Below are 17,791 nucleotides of genomic sequence, written 5' to 3'. Positions count from 1 at the left end.
CAGAACTTTTTCAAGCTCAGCCATGTATTGTATGATTTTATCTTTTTAAATGTTACTTTTGCCATTAGTAAACTGGAAATAATACCACCCATCAGGTAGAGTTGTTATAAGAATTAGACATAAAATGATGTGTAAGGTTATGGCTAATACATAATTGATACTCATTAACAAGTAGTTATTGTTGTAATGCAATATAAGTCTCATTGTGTTAGGGAAATATCTAACAAGACTTATTTTGTAAAAGTATGCATCATCTATAGGCATTTAATAGTTTCAATTTATTTGACCATTTCAAAGAAATTTAAGTCATTTAATTCAATTATTGATTTTTTAACTGGCCAATACTTTAAGCAATCAATTTAAAATATTTAATAGCAATATGATTGAATTTTCAAATATGTCCAAACTAGCAATAGTAAGCACTAATGATTATTTAATTTCCATCTAAATTCTATACATTTATAACTGCTCTTGTACCAGGAGAACTTCTTATGAGATGCTAGGGGCTGCAGAAAAGAGAAGACAAATCTATACAAGAAGTTGTTATTACAGTTAGAAATGGCAATTCTGTTACTCAGAGAGATTAGAATCTAATTGGACTTTTATACTAAGTCTTATATATGAGTAGGTGAACATTTATTCTTTGAGGCACAAAGAAATTCAAAGATGTTTCCAACAGAGCATGGTTTGTGTGTATAAATCTATGAAATTTGGGGCAGCTAGAACTGAAATATGCCATAAAAATAATTTACTGTGTAGTGATTTCCAACTTGGTGAGGTGTATATATATGTATAGTGGATGCTTGTATTAGTTTTCTATTGCTGCTGTAACAAATTAATGCAAACAGTTATTAATACATACAATTGTGCTTACAATAGCACAAATCCATTCTATTACAGTTCTGGAGGTCCAAAACAAGTTTCACTGGATCAACATCACAGTGTTGCCTGGGACGCCCCCCACCCCTTCCTCCTAGAAGTTTTATGGGGGAGCTTACATTTTTAAGCTTTTAGAATCTACCTGCATTCCTTGATTCATGGAATCTTTCCTCTGCTTTCAAAGCCTGTAGCTTAGATTTTGTATTACATCTCTCTCTCTCTCCCCCACCCCACTCTTCTCCTTCTCCTCCTCCCCTCCCTCTCACTCCTCTTCCTCTTCTCCTTCCTCCTCCACTTCTTTCTCCTCTTTTTCTTCTCCTTCTTCACCTTCTTCCCCCTCTCTCACCTCTGTCATTACCTCTCCTTTTTGACTCTGACTCTCCTGCCTCTCTTTCCCTCATGTGAAACCTTGTGACTACATTGAACCCACCTGGACAATCCTGGATAATCTTCCCACCTTAAAATTCTTAATCACATCTGCAAAGTCCCCTTTGTCATGTATTGGGTTGACCAGAAAGTACATTCAAGATTTTCTGTAAGATCTTGCAGGAAAATCTGAATGAACTTTTGGTCAACCCAATAAAATATCATATTCACAGATAATGGGGCCTCTCAGTGGTGCAGTGGTAAAGAACCCACTTGCCAATGAAAGAAAAGCAAAAGACACAGGTTCAAGCCCTGGATCAGGGAGATCCCCTGAAGAAGGAAATGGCAACCCACTCCAATATTCATGCCTAGAGAACCCCATGGACAGAGGAGCCTGACGGGCTACAGTCCATGGGGTCTCAATGAGTCAGGACATAACTGAACATACACGCACACACACACACACTCTCTCTCTCTCTCTCACAGAGTTGGGGATAAGGATGTACACGTCTTTTGAGAACCTATACTTTGTTTATCACATTGCTAAACCTTGTCTTTCTCCTCTATAAGGCAACTGGATGTGTAGGATCTCTTCCAGTACCTGAATAAGAAGAAGAGTGGTTAGGGAAGACTTACTAAGAAGGCAAGAACTAATCCTTTTTATTACCCTGAGAGATGATCTGTTCTTGTTAATGTATAAATCGTGAAAATCACATGAATGAATGGATTTTGGAGAGGTGACTAGAGTACACACGACACAATGCTTCTGGGGGGAATGGGGCCAGAGGGAGGTTGGTTTAAAAGGTGGAATCTGATTTACTGGGTGCATATGCCACAGCATGCCTTTCGTGCCGTCATGTCAAACAGTTTTACTCAGTTAACTCTCTGCCCTTCTTCTCCATGTTTTTTTTAAACACTGTAAATTAATGCAGGATTTGCTATACACTTGCTCTTTCATTTTATTCTCCACCTATTTCTTGGTTTTATAATATTCAAATAAGGGTAAAATATATAAAACTCAAATTGAGTACAAATTTGACTTGGCAGCAGCATTCTGAATGCTTAAAAGAGATGAATTTTATTATTAGCTGAGGGATATGCAAATGTTAAGAATTATAGAAAATTTATTCATGGTAATGGCTCTGAGTCTATGGTATGTCCATAGATTTGATCTGGTGTACACAAATTTGAGCTGGGTTATAAATCATATATTTAGATTTTATGGAATTTAGTTCATCATTCTCCCAATTTAGTTCTAAGTCAATTTTCTGAGTACTAAGTAGTTGACTTCTTTAGAATGCATCCAGAATATAATAGCAAGGCTATTAATATGTCTCCAGAAGTACACTTGCCTTTTGAAGCTGACATCTGTATTTGCATCAGCTTTGTGGACTTTTGTGACACTCCAGCTCATTCTTTGCCTGGCTTTTAGTTTGGACTAAATAAAGGCTTTTTAAATTTATTTTAGAAAATTTCTAATAAAAAAATCTTTAAATTCTTATTTTTCTGCCTGAGAGTTCAAATTACTATTTAACCCTAGAATTTCTTTTGAGTCATAATTATACATCAGATCAGTATTCTAGGTCTATCTGTTTATTTTATATGTTTTTATTGCATATGCAATGAGTCAGTTAGCAAAAAAAAACAACATCATTTTGTTGTTTGAATTTTACTTCATCTCTTTCCTTGGGAAGGTAATTGTTTGGGTTTGTCTTTTGGTTTTTGGACATTTGTACTTCTTGAGATATAGCATAGAATTGTACTTAAGTCACAGAACCCAGAGCCAGATTGTCTAGCTTCCTTTCCAGCTCTGAAGCTTACTAGCCACCTGATCTTGAGCAAGTTTGACAGTCTTTCTGTGTCTCTGTTTCCTTATCTGTAAAATGGAGATTAAAAATAAATATAGTCTCTACCTCATAAGGCAGTTGAGAGCATTAGGAAGACTAATGTCTGACATGTAGAAAGCACTTTATACATATTTTCTATTGTTTTTTGCTTGTGAATCATTCTTTTGAGTCATTTTTTTGTCTTTTCAATAATGTTAGGTTTTCTTTTCAACCAGTGTTCTTTACAGAAAATTAGAAAATTAACACTTCAGCCTATTTATTATACTTGTCTGTCCTCCAGTTTTCTTTTGTCTCAATACATATTTTGAAAGATTTTGTCACTTTGAATTTTTATGCTGAGAAAGTCCAACTGAACTCATTTTATGAATTAGCTATATCTCTCTAAGGAATTTTCATCATTTTAAAAATCAGTTAAGTCTTGCTTTAGAAATAAGATCACGACAAAGCACTTGGTGGTGTGAATCTGGTCATATTAGGTGTTTTCTAAATATTTTCCTGACTTTGACATGTGGTGAGAAACTCTTAATGTTTTCCTCAAAAGCATTGCCTAATTTTCCCAACACGATTTGTTGGTAATTCTGCTGTTTCGTTCCTTTTCTGCATCTTCTTCTCTTCCACATGGTCACATGCCAACTCTTTCTTGTTTCAGGGCAGATATTCCACTTCTCAGGATGCCTTCCTGACACCTAACGCAATGACACACCCAGGTAGATTAGGTTCTCCCCATCCCAGGGGCTCCCAACTCAACCTGAGGGAAAACCATAAACGCTCTAAACTAAAATTGCCCGTCTCTCTTACCAATTAGACTGGAGGTTCTGGAGCATAATGAATATTTATTATAAGCAGTATTTGTTTAATAATAAATAATACATAAATGACATTAAAATAAACCTTATTAAAGTATAATTCAGCTAATTTATTTTTGAAGTTTCATATGGCAAAGATGGAAAAACATTAAAGTCATCCACAGCAATTATGTTCACAACAATTATATAAAAATTCTCCTTTTTGTTACAGATGACCTTTATATGTTTCTGTTCTATGCTAGTCAGCATCCAGAAGCCCATTGTTGCTATGGCTTCATAGTGGGATGGCATCTTCTATTTATAGAATAGCTCTCTATTTCATTGAACATATTTTTGTTTTTAATGCTACTGCATGAAAGGAATATAGCCATGATAACTCCTCTTCATTTATTTTTGCCTGGCAATTTCTTGCCCAATATTTTCTTTTTAAATTTTGTCTTGCAAGTGGCGTATGATTGGACTTATTAATATTTGTCTTTTGTCTTTTAGGTGAAGTTTGGCACATGTTTATTTACATTTGGTTTTACACTATTGCATTTGATTTTGTTAAGTCTCTGTTTTCTTTTTGGCTGACTTGTTCAAAGGATTGTGTCTTGATTTTTATTGACTTTTCACATGAGTACCAACTTGAATTCACATAGACTCTAGTTCTCAGAGTCTTGAATTCACATAGACTCTAATTCACAGAGACTCTAGTTCTCTATGGAAACTAAAATTTCAGTAATCAGTTCTCTAACTGCTTTTAGTGTTCAGTGTTAAAAAGAAGACATCCTGAATTTTGCCTCATCATCACAGAAATCCTTCATCTGTCTGGGTAATTTCTTTTCCTTGATTCTGAAATGTTTTACCAGGATTTACTATCAGTGTTTTAAAATTACTTTTTATCCTGGATTATGGTAAATACTTTAAATCTACCAATGCCCAACTTTTATTTTCAGCAAATATTTCTTCTATTTTCAGCAAAAATTCTATTTTTCATTTGTTCTGCTCATTCCTCCACCTTCCCACTGAAATGCTACTATCTTGCAGTAGCATTTTGAATTTTGCTGTCTTTTCTCCATCTTTGTCATCTTCTTTCACATTGTCATTAGTATTTCGCTATTGGTTTTTCTCTTCTGCAGTATATGAAAAATAAAGTCGCTCAGTCATGTCCAACTCTTTGTGACACAACGTACCGTAGTTCACCAGGCTTTTCTGTCCATGGAATTCTCCAGGCAAGAACACTGGAGTGGGAAGCCATTCCCTTCTCTAGGGGATCTTCTGGACCCAGGGATGGAACCCAGGTCTCCTGCATTGCAGGCAGATTTTTTACCATCTGAGCTACCCGGGGAGCCCTCTGCAACATATAGTAACTCTATTAACTGCCTTCAATGTGTGCTTTAAGTCTTCTAAAAAAGTTTTATACCTTTAGTTCTTTTGCCACCTTTGATAACTTTCCTTCTGATTTCACCACAGCTAGGAAATCAGACACACCTCTGCTTATACCTGTGCTCTAAATCAGAGAGACCAAATATCAGCTTTACAACTCAGACTCTAGCAAACAGTCTCTTAGTGAAATAAAGAGGTCAAAGTATTTTTTTACTTTATTTCACATAGCTCGTATTGCGCAGGCAAAAGGGAGAAGTAAAGAGGTGACTCACAAAAATTTACACCATCCTTGTGCGAGCCAGTTTTGAAGCTCCTGGTGTTCAATATCAGTCTTTCATCCAATAACATCCATTGACATATTGTCTTTTCCATAAAACTTTACCCACAACTACGATTTGGGAACGGGCCTCTTGTATTTTGAAAATAAGAAGACATATTTAAATTTAGAAAATGTGCTGAGATTGAATCTTGCTTTAGAAATAAGATCATGACAAAGCACTTGGCCGTGTGAATCCTGCCACATTAGGTGTTTTCTAAGTAAATACTTTTATGACTTTGACAGTATTTTGAAGCAATACACTGAGCCTACCACTATGTATCTAGACATTAACCTTTATTTCCAAGTCATTACTCTAAAAAGACCCTAGAATTATATTTATAACTTGTTATTTCACTTTTTAGACATTTTTTAATGAGAAATAAGGATAGATTTGTCATTTTTTAATGCTCTAGGAACATATCATTTATAAAATAAAAATACTGAATTGCATCTTTGAAAATTCCTGAACAGCTAATTCAAAGACTAATTCATAGCAAATGTCTCAGTGACCCTTTTGAAATGCCTCTTGATATTAGTCTCTGCATATTTCTAAGAATTCTTTCACTGATAACAGAAATTGTGAAATTAGGAGAAAATTTCAAAGTGTATTCAAAACATTGACTATTCCTCATCATTTTGTATATCTGATATCTTAAAACTATTATCACCTCCAAGAAAACACAGAAAGCTGACTGTGCAAACCCTTCTGTGACTGATTACATGCAGATGAATAATTGCTCAACAAAATCAGGGCATTCTGCCTTACCTTGTACTACTTTGCTTTTTAAAAAATTCCTTAAACAAGGACTTTCCACAGGAAGTAAAACTCAAGGAAGCATAATAAATTTTGCAACCTAGGTAAATTTGCTTGATTGATCAATTGGTTTAGTCAGTTTCTTCATTTTTAAAAACTGCAGAAGAAAAGCGCATGTTTGGGGCTCATGGAAAATAGAGACATGAAAAATAGTCACAGACTCTCTCATGATTTAAGAAAATAGGAAGTGGACATCAATTGGGTCTAACTGGAGTATGTAACTTCTTATATTACAAAAGGTAATAATAGAAATCTTTTCCCTAAGAATCTCAGAATTCTTTGAAAAGGCATTCTTACCCTTGGTTTCCAATAGTCTCATAATAACAGCTTAGATTTGTTAGTGGTGTATATTCTTTCCAAGTGCTTCCCTATATGCTCTTTCTGCTTTACAGGATATATTCTATTGCAGAAAGAATTAATTTTGGGGTGGATTAGCAATTATTTTCTTATCAGCAAATAAAACATTCTATATATAGGGTTACAATAGAGTCTAGGCTGGGCTGGAAAACTCATTAACTGGAGATTTGAGAGAATTCATTGAACTTTTAAAAAAGTTTATTTACTCATCTGCACAGTGAATTACCTCTAAATCCCAGAGACAAATAACTTCTAGAACAATGGTTTTGTGATGTAAATATTTATAATGCTTCCTATCAGAAATAGTCATCTAAAATTTTATTTTCCCTTCCTCTTTTTCACAGACCACTGTAGCCTTATAACATGTTACTCCACCCTCTGTTTTCCATTAGAACACTTACAGGTCCTATTATTCCCTATTTTCTGCACGTATTTTATGACAATAGCATCTTTAGTTTTCAGTCAATTATTAGTAATTTTTTTAAATTATTTAATTTTTAAAGGTTATCTTCCATTTACCGTTATTACAAAATGTTGGCTATATTCCCTGTGTTGTACAGGATATCTTTGAGTCTGTCTTACACTCACTTTGTTCTGTATTGCCTTTCTCTTTAAAGTAACCCTAAACTCAGTTAACACTGTTTCTAATCTCAGTCGTATTCTGAAAGAGTATATCATGAGGTCAGGCAACCAATGTTCCTATCTTCTTTGCCACACATCACTAAGAAAGGGACTGTCCGTACAGATGGCTAACAAATATATGAAAAGATGCTCAACATTTCTTATTATTAGAAAAATGCAAATCAAAACTACAATGAGATATCACCTTACACCAGTCAGAATGGCCCTCATCAAAAAGTCTACAAACAATAAATGCTGGAGAGGGTGTGGAGAAAAGAGAACGCTCTCACACTGTTGGTGGGAATGTAAATTGATACAGCCATTATAGAAGACAGTATGGAGATTCCTTAAAAAACTAGGAATAAAACCACCGTTTGACCCAGAAATCCCACTCCTAGGCATAGACCCTGAGGAAACCAAAATTTAAAAAGACACATGTAGCCCATTGTTCATTGCAACACTATTTACAATAGCTAGAACATGGAAGCAACCTAGATGTCCATCAACAGATGAATAGATAAAGATGTTGTGGTACATATACACAATGGAATATTACTCAGCCATAAAAAGGAACGCCTTTGAGTCAGTTCTGATGTAGTGGATGAACCTAGAACCTATGATACAGAGTGAAGTGAGTCAGAAAGAGAAAGATAATATTGTATTCTAACGCACACATGCAGAATCTAGAAAAATGGTACTGAAGAATTTATTTACAGGGCAGCGATAGAGAAATAGACATAGAGAATAGACTTATGGACATGGGGAGAGGGGAGGAGAGGGTGAGATGTATGGAAAGAGTAACATGGAAACTTATATTACCATGTGTAAAATATATGCTGCTGCTGCTGCTAAGTCACTGCAGTCATGTCCGACTCTGTGCGACCCCATAGACGGAAGCCCACCAGGCTCCTCCATCCATGGGATTTTCCAGGCAAGAGTACTGGAGTGGGGTGCATAAAATAGATAGCCAACAGGAATTTGCTGTATGGCTCAGAAAACTCAAACAGGGGCTCTGTATCAACCTAGAGGGGTGGGATGGGGAGGGAGATGGGAGGGAGGTTCAGAAGGGAGGGGATACATGTATACCTATGGCTGATTCAGGTTGAGGTTTGACAGAAAACAATAAAATTCTGTAAAGCAATTATACTTCAACAAATAAATAAGTTAAAAATAAAAAAGAAGCTGTTTTATGAACCTTACAAATGTACATCAGGTGTCATCAACATCAGGATAGGAACAGATGGGTGTGCTGCCTCACAGTACATTCGACAGGAAGCATCACCTTGTTTTTCAGATGAGGAAATTAAAAGACATTGACTTAGGAGGTTAAAAAACATGGACACAATTTATTTGCTCCAGGTAGGTTTTCTACTCCACTACCCTGCCTGTGTAGGCAAAGTCACTGATGGGGAAAAGAGAGGGAGAAAGAGAGAGAAAAACAGAGAGATTAAAATGTAATGTCTTTTCTCTGATCAGAATAAAGAGCCACAAGGCAATGGAAGCCAAATCTCTTTCATACTCAGGCAACTGATTTCCTGACCATTAATAATCTTAGGCATTTCCCAGTAAGTAGGATAAAAATTGATAAAAATTGAAGTATTTGGAAAGTAAATACTCTGTACATTTTTGCAAAAATAAACTACTGACTTTCTATTAAGACTGATAAAAGACTGACATATTTTATGAATAATGTACAAAATGAAATTTATATCATAATGTGGAAAACCTTTAGTGGTTCACGTTCAATAAAATTTATATAGTGACCATTTACAACAAGAGGACTATGGCTGAACATGATCAGAATTCATCTGTACAAATAGACAATGCACAGAGAAAAATAAAGATATATTTTCCTCAGCATGTGAAAGACTTTCAGTAGATTGTGGGAATCTCTTTTTATCAGGATTATCTAGAGGAGTTATACTTTTGTGTGGATATATAGAGTTTTCGGAAGACAAGTAAATTTTAAAAACTAATTCACATTTATTGTGAATATATCAGGTTATACAATCACAGCATGCATATGATACAATGTCTTATTCCTTTATATTTTGTTTCTTTTTGATATGAGTGAAATAAAATATAAAAAAATTAAAACCTTAAAATATATCCATAATTTAATATAATAAGTCCTTAAGGAAAGCCAAATACTCACGGAGGCAAACTACAAATGATTTTTAATCTCTCCTGAGTCACACATATTATTCTCAAATTGCTGTGTGTACATAAACTTTGAAGTAGCTGATGGAAAAAACAAACAATGTAATAAGATGGTTCAGTGTGGGGACAAGGTGAGAAGATAGGGGAACAAGGCAGGGAGGAAACAGCTTGGTGATCTGTTAACTGGGGTTTTCTGGGGCTTTGAGTCAGTGTTAGTAAACCAATTCAAATAACAAAATACACCAAAAACCACTACCCTATGAGTCCAAAAATCAACAAGCCCTAAGGAGAAAGGCAGGGTGTATGAATGAGTGATAGACATCAAAACACACACCTTTCGCTGGTTGGCCCCAGAAGGAGCCCTTGAAATGATTTTGGAATTACAATTTTTAAAGAGTGAATAGTAAACCAACAAACAGAGTGATAGCAACAAAGAACACTGAATTAAATAACAAAAACTAGTTGTGAAATCAACTCTGGCACCAATATTTAAATAAACATGGAGAATCACACTAACCAGGGAGGGTCCTTATATTCCTTTCACATCAAGAAACCTTTAGATGTGTTTCCTTATGCCTAAAAGGAACCTATTAGACCAAATAAGACTACAGTATCTCTAAGACATTTCTGCTTCTAACATCTGTTATCCTGTGGTCATGCAATCAGGCTTTTGCTCTGTTTGCAAATATGTAATATCTAATGCCCTATATTTTTGTCAGGTAGATGGCTTTCATGGGAAAATATCAGGTGATCTGGAATGACTGGTAAAAGTTTTTTTAAAGGGAACTATTAATTCTGTCTTATGTAACACATGCCTCTATGAAATAGGAAAAACTCCAGTCTATAATTCTCATAGCATTCACATATTTTAGATCTATCTCAATAGATCTTTCTAGATCTATCTCCTTGAGGGTTGAAAGGTAAAGTGAGAGGCAAAGAGCAATTTTTAGACTTGCTAAAGATTTAGTCAAACCACCAAATCTGACACTAATTGTGTGATCATGGGAAAGTTTTTTAATTACTCTGATTCTCCATTTTCTTTATCTGTAAATTTTGGAAAATAATGGAACATACTTCATGAGGTGGTTAGAGAAGTAAATGAGATTATGCTTTTATAGCATTTAGCATAAATCCAACACATAGTACTTCAGGAGTTTCATTAACATTATGTGTCTCTTAATAAATACTTACTGTTTATCGGAATGATGGCAGGAAAGAGGGGCAGTACTTTCATTTGCTGTTTGCATAAGCAGATGCTTCTCTATGGGCTTGTAGCTTTGCTTGAAAGTTTAAAAAAAGAAGGTGACCATGAAACATGGGCAATACTGTGGTATATTACAGTCTGCTTTCCAAAACCAGATGTTTTAACTGCCTTCACTGTTCCTAAGATGATGTTATTTTCTTTTCAAAACCTGAATCATATCTGAGTATGCTACGTTTGTTTTTAGTGACTACTGGCCCTAATAAGCCTGCAAGTGGATTTGCAGAAGACACTGCCGTGCAGAGCAAGAGTGCATCAGACCTCCAAGAGGTGGTGTCCTTGAAGGAACGGATGGCGAAGTACCAGGCAGCTGTTTCCAGGGGTGACTGCCGCAGCTTCTCCGCCAATGTAAGCTGCTCCTGGTGCTTCTGCAATAGGCCGGCTGATTGTCTGCCTTTCACATGCCCTCTTTACATGGAAATATAAGAATACTACTGGACAATTGGATAAAGTAGAGAAAACAGAAATACTATGTATCAAATTCAGGGTATCTGAAATTAAGCTTCAGCTCTGCCACTTGCTGGGGCTTCCTAGGTGGCACTAGTGGTAAAGAACCTGCCTGCCAATGCAGGAGACATAAGGGACTAAGGTTTAATCGCTGGGTCAGGCAGATACCCTGGAAGACGGCATGGCAATCCACTCCAGTATTTTTGCATGAAGAATCCCATGGACAGAGGAGCCTGTCAGGCCACAGCCCCTAGGGTCACAAAAAGTTAGACATGACTAAAGCTAATTAGCATGCACGCTGCCACTTACCATTTGTATAAACTTGGGCTACTATCTTAACCCCTCTCTGAACTTCAGTTTCCTTAACTGAAAAATGGGAAAAACCACCTACTGCAAAGGGTCTCTGTGAAGAGTCAAAGAGATAATTTACATGTAAGCCGTAAGGCACTGTATAAATGTGTTATTATTGCCACAATTATCATTTAACCTATAGCTATTCTCCTCAGGAAGGTTGGGAATTAATTTCAAAATCTTAATAATGTGGGTCTGCCTCCCATCCTCCTTGGTCACATGTATAGTTAATTTAAATTCACTGGCAATATAATTTCTTTTGCTTTTTTCATTTCTCTGTATGCACTAAATCCATTACGAGTAGCTTAATCAACATAGAAATGAGGGAGATTAGCAATGTAGGCACTCTGCTAAACCAATTATGATTATAGGAAACAGCAGGATTCAGTAAGACCACCGATTTTTAGAGCCAGTGCATAATAAAGTCATATTCAAAAGAGTTTGTTGGGCTCCATATTCTGTGGCCTTCAAGCCACAGGATTTGAGAAGTCATGTTATTAGTAGAAGCTTTATAGTTTAATGGAATGTAAGGATATTCTTTTATAATTATAATCTTCAAATTAGCAAAGATGTTCATTTATCCAAAAGAGAGAGAGAACAGCCAAGAAGGGTGGTATTCTAAAATAGCTACTGTGAAGCGGCGTTTTTCTTTACAAATTATTCAGAGACAAGAATGACTGTGCCAAACTCATTAACAATACTGCAATTCTAGATGACATTTAAGATTTTGCATTGTAATTAAAATACATTTGAGACACAGCATAGATGCTGAATGAATGTAGAGAAATAAGTATCTAAATACTTCCAAAACAAATAGTATCCCTCCAGCACCTCCTGCCAGCCTTCTTACATAGCACCCCCTGCTGGATCATTAAGCAACTTCACTGCAAGTTAGATAATAAATTGAAAAAATGTTTCTTGGGGAAACAAGCTGACTTTGAAAATACCTAGATAAAGACTAGCTATTTACTTAGCTATCTTTTATCTAGGAAGACTTTTATCTTGCTAGGCACGAGGATACTATACCATAAAACAAATGTGTACAAGGCATGATTTGTATTTATAGTATGTTAAAAGAAAAACATTTAAATCGGGCACATGAGAAAGTAAATTTCTCACTATTTCATATAAAAAATTTTTAATTTCAGTGCTATTCTGAAGAAAGTCTATATAAAAGGAATGTAATAGTCCCTGTCTTTCCTGCCCATGTACAGATAAAACAAACTGAGGGACAGCGATTTGTGGGAGGTCATGTAATTAGATAGCAACAGAGCCAGACTAGATTCAAAGTCTCTTGACTCTAATACTCTTTTAACTATATTCAACTGCCTCTTCTTATACAGGAAAGCATCTTTGGTCCAAAAAAAAGCCCTATTGTTTGGTTTGCCCCTAAGCTAATATTTTGAGAAAAATGAGCACATATATTATCTCAGAGAAATCCTGATAAGTATCTAAGATACAGCAAAATAACTGCCTCATTTGGTCAATTGCTTCAAATGTTTGTTTAATCAAAAAAGCGTGGAAACTACTTATAACCAAGTGTTGTCTACATAAATAAACCAATATTTTATGTGCAGAATTCGGAAGTCATTGATTTGGCCCCAAACTGAATCCATTATATTTGAATCACACTGAGATAGTTTCTTTGTCCTAGATCAGTTTCTCTTTGTCCTAGAATCAGCCAGATGGTATTTTGTTGAACATAAAGGAAAGGCTGGGGCTTCCCTCAGAGCTCAGTTGGTAAAGGATCTGCCTGCAAAGAAGGAGACCAGGGTTCAATCCCTGGGTCAGGAAGATCCCCTGGAGAAGGAAATGGCAACCCACTCCAGTATTCTTGCCTGGAGAATCCCATGGGCAGAGGAGCCTGGCGGGCTGCAGTCCATGGGGTCTCAAGAGTCCGACACGACTTAGGGACTACACCACCACCACCAAAGGAAAGGCCTGCCTGTGAAAAAGCATCAGTCCACAGAAGCCCCCTGGAGGAGAAAGGAGAAGTAACATTTATTAAGCAACAAAGCAATACATTTTGTGCTGTGCAGTTTCATTTCCTTTATCTTCTTTTTCAACACTTGCAAAAAATCTGTGAGAAATATGTTGCTACTCCTCCGAGTTTATAAGAAAGAAAACTGAGGTTAAGGAACTCTAGCCCAAGGTTTTAAGGCTCATACATGGGATCAGAATCACTGTTTGTCCTCTCCCCAAATTATGTCATTTCTATTATGCTCTAGAAACCAAGAACAGTTCTTTGTAAACAAAATTGCTGATTCTGTATGTAATATACTTGCCTAGGTTTAAGTGTTATATATTTAAATTAACTTACTATTAAAATAACATTAGGTAGATTTTGTGTTAGGTATTTAAATTGACTTGTTAATAGAATAATTATTATTGGTGTACCCATTAAAATCCAAATCTTGTTGCTGTGTCCAAGAATAGGAAACACAGAATAAGGATAAACATTTTTTGAAAGGTTCAACGCAAAGCAATCTAAGTTATATGGTCATTGACAAGTACATGGAGTAGTTGAGATGTCAGTACCTGGTGGTAACCAAGGCAAAATGATTTCAGTCTAAGCAAAGAAACATCACTCCAGCTCATAGTCACAGGCTGCTTCTTGAGTAAGTCCTGCCATCTTACATAGGTAAACTTGCACTTATAAGCTGAAGTAAACAAGAAAACCTTTTCACTCCTACTAACTAAACTATAGCTCAAAGGGCTTTCCCCCTTAGGCCAGCGAGTGGCATCAGGAGTACTGGGTTGTGTTACTAGAAGATATTAACAAACTATGCATTGTTGCATGTGTAACATGGTCTAATTCCAAAGCACGATGCTAAAGGAAATGAATGGATATATTCATTTTTCCCTAATTCATTTAGTAGATAAGAGGCAATCTGATTCAGTGTAAGAACTGATATTTTTGTGCAAATACACATACTAGGAAAGTATCCATTCATTAGCACAATTAATCAGACCTACCAGATTAATTTGCACATCATTTGGACATTGTTTATAGTTGTTGGAAAAGGTAACTTTCTTCTTAACAAAATTTGGCTTGATTTCTGTAATTTGATATTTATATATTATCTATACATGATCAATTGAAAAAGGTCATTTATGTAAATTAAATGATGGGGATAAGAGAAATACTATAGCCTTAATTTGCCCTTCCCTTTCTTTATCTTAAATTTCAAAAGAGATGCCATAATTTCTTATGATTTTAACATGTATCAAGTGATAGTAATTGACCAGGATTTATACGTGAAGTTTGTTACAGTTTGATAGAAAGTATCCCTTCTTTCCATTGAGCTAATGTGCTATTCTTAAATATTTGGCAGGCCCTATAACTGGGGAAAGGTTATAAACTTGATAAAGCAACCACTTGAGTATCTGCCAGTAATTCAGACAATCCTGAATGTTAATTTCATCTCCGGTATCTTAGAGTATTGCGTGCGTGTGTGCATGCATGCACGGTCAGTCCTGTCCAACTCTGTGACCCCACGGACTGCAGCCCGCCAGGCTTCTCTGTCCATGGGATATCCCAGGCAAGAATACTAGAGTGGGCTGCCATTTACTCCACCAGGGGATTTTCCCGACCCAGGGATCAAACCCTCGTGTCTCTTGTGTCTCCTACATTGGCAGGTGGATTCTTTACCACTCCCACCTCTGGAAACCCACTTTAGCGTATAGCAAACCTCAATATAGTGTTGTATTTTTAGTACTTGTTTGAGAAACTATTTCAGTCAAGATTTCAGGATCGTAAGAATCCACAGTCCAGGGAAGCTCAGCTCACAAGTATCCAGTTACTCTCGGGTCTCAAGTCTTCCAGGGTTATGTCAGGACTGGGCCAGACCTCAGGAGACCTTCTGTGCATGAAGTGTCACTGAATCTCCTCCCAGTCTCATACTGGGACACATCCTAGAGGAGAGTGGGTTGGCCTGGGGCCTGTTTGCTTAACAGTTGTCGTCCCACCTGGGCTTGAGTGCCTGCTGGGCTGGGGAATATGCTGAATTGTCAAAACCAAAGCCTTCGAGTTACTACTGCTTCTTACAGGGGCAGAGTATCTGAGACAACTTCTCAAAGTTGTTCAGCTTGCTCCAAGTGACTCCTACTAGAATGAGCTTTCTCATCCATAAACTGCCATAGACCAGGATCTTTCTAAACTTAGACCCTCCCCCCAAACCCAGAGTCTCATATACCAAGGCTAAGAGCTGAGTCCTAGGGTACATCCAGCCCGGAGTATCTGTTTTTCTGCCTAGTTTTTAAAGGCTAGTGTTAAGACAGACAGCTGTGATTAAGACAGGCAGATGTGGGTTCAAACTCCAGCTCCCACACTCACACCCTAGTTGTAAGAATTTAACAAGATGTCTTACTTCCCCAAACCTCAATTTCCTCATTTTAAAGTGAGGATGATAAATGTTCATATCTCACAGAATATGGAGAAGCATCAAATGAAAAAATATATGTAAACATATAGAAGAAAATCACTCAGCACTATGTATTAAATAGTGGTTATTTTTATTAACTTTAATATTTTTGCATATGATTAAAAATATGCTCCCCTAAAATAACTCCAAAGCTATTTTATTTATCCTTAATGATTTAAGTACATTTTGGAATAAGTCAAATGTTTTTTAATATTCTTAATAATGTGTTACCTATCTAGACATTTGGAATTTTAATAATGACTTTATTATGGATTAAAATTTAATCCATTATCTAATATCTGGCTGGTTTGTGTAGTATGAGAGAAATACATTCTAATAGGTCTAATCTCTAGACATCAAAATCTATCTGAGATAAAGAAAATTAACTCAATACTTTGAAGATTCTTCTAACTTTATATCAGAAGACTGACACATGAAAATCCAACATGGATAGATTATTTTTATTAAGGTTTTCTGTAATAAAGGCCCTTCTGAAATAATTGTTTATGTTACTGTCTTTCTATTATACCACCCATTAATAACTGTCAATGATTTTTTTTAAACAGCTTGAGAATCCCACCCTGAGATGATGTAAAGTTGAATTTTCCTTTTTCTTAATTTGTCTTAGATGCTGGAAGAATCAGAAATGTGCACAGTACCTGGTGGTTTGGCCAGAGTGAAGAAACAGTTTGAGAAGGACAAAATTGCTTCTTCCTCTAATACCTTCACTCAGTACCAATACCAACACCAGAACAGATCTGAGCAGGTAATACTACTATCAGTAAAGGATAAATCCTGTCGGGCTGAAATGCTCTTATTTCAGTGCTAATATAAAACACACATACCCGCCCTCTTTGGTGGTATATTTGTTTACATTACTCATCAAGAATGGTAATTTTGAAATGTTTTGAAAATCATCCTGAAAGCATATCAGCGTATTGACTTACTAGAGCATTTTGACATGTTTCTAGAAAATCATACTGGTATATTTTTTTCTCAGCTTGTATTGTCTCAAAAATGAAAATTAAATAGTCTAAGTCAACAGGTAAACAGAAATGTTGAGAACAATATTTACATTGAACCTCTGTCTTTATATTATAACTCATGATAAACTACCTGTTATTTGTTTGCATAGATTAAATTTGAAGCATTATTCAGCTGCTTATTCTGATGAGTTTTCTGCTTTCTTAAAATCATCAAAAATTGAGTAGTGGAACCCAGATGTTATATGAAACTTACTGATGCAACCTCTAAATGTTATCTTACATGAAAGATTTATTTTCCCATTTCATTACTCCATTGTCATATATCACCAAATATTATCATGGGTTATAATGATTTTTGATTGTGAAAACATTAGTAATAAAACTCATTAGATTGAGCCTGGCACTGTGAAAAATAGTAATTGCACTATAAATAGCCTTTCTATGAGGAAGAAAGTAACTGGGATAGTTCTGAAATGTTGTCATAGGACATAAAAGTATTTTTTGTTTTTGTTTTTGTTTTTGTTTTCAGAAAAATCCCAAGGATATTTAGAGTTGTCTAAGTTTTGAATATTAAGGCAGTTGAGTGTGTATGGTGGTAGGGTAGCAGGGAAAGTATATCAGATTAATTAAAAGTCTGATATGTGAATTAGTATTTGTTTTCTTTTTCTGGCTTTTTGAAAAAAAAAATTTAAGTAGCTCAAGTTTAAGGCAAGATTTCTTTTAATTTTTCCTAAAGGAAATGTAAATAAATTAAGATTGGATATTGTTTTTTGTGTTTTTTTTAC

At 35.7% G+C, this 17,791-nt stretch overlaps 1 protein-coding gene across 3 annotated transcripts in view; it reads left to right on the top strand.

Moving 5' to 3' along the window:
• Nucleotides 1-17,791, top strand: part of XIRP2 (xin actin binding repeat containing 2) — a 78,812-nt gene that overhangs the window by 16,085 nt on the left and 44,936 nt on the right. For 2 of the 3 annotated variants that reach the window (XM_061436254.1, XM_061436246.1), the window contains exons 2-3: nt 10,986-11,146; nt 16,649-16,786. In XM_061436254.1, the coding sequence (XP_061292238.1) occupies nt 11,090-11,146; nt 16,649-16,786 (195 nt within the window). In that variant the 5' untranslated portion in view covers nt 10,986-11,089. Of the gene's footprint in view, nt 1-10,985; nt 11,147-16,648; nt 16,787-17,791 lie in introns of those variants that run through there. The other variant, XM_061436263.1, reaches the window with a different exon arrangement.

The sequence above is a fragment of the Bos javanicus genome, chromosome 2 (assembly GCF_032452875.1).
Source record: "Bos javanicus breed banteng chromosome 2, ARS-OSU_banteng_1.0, whole genome shotgun sequence".
Lineage (NCBI taxonomy): Eukaryota > Metazoa > Chordata > Mammalia > Artiodactyla > Bovidae > Bos > Bos javanicus.
The sequence above is the reverse complement of the archived record's forward strand: the minus strand, read 5'-3'. Positions and strand labels throughout refer to the sequence as shown.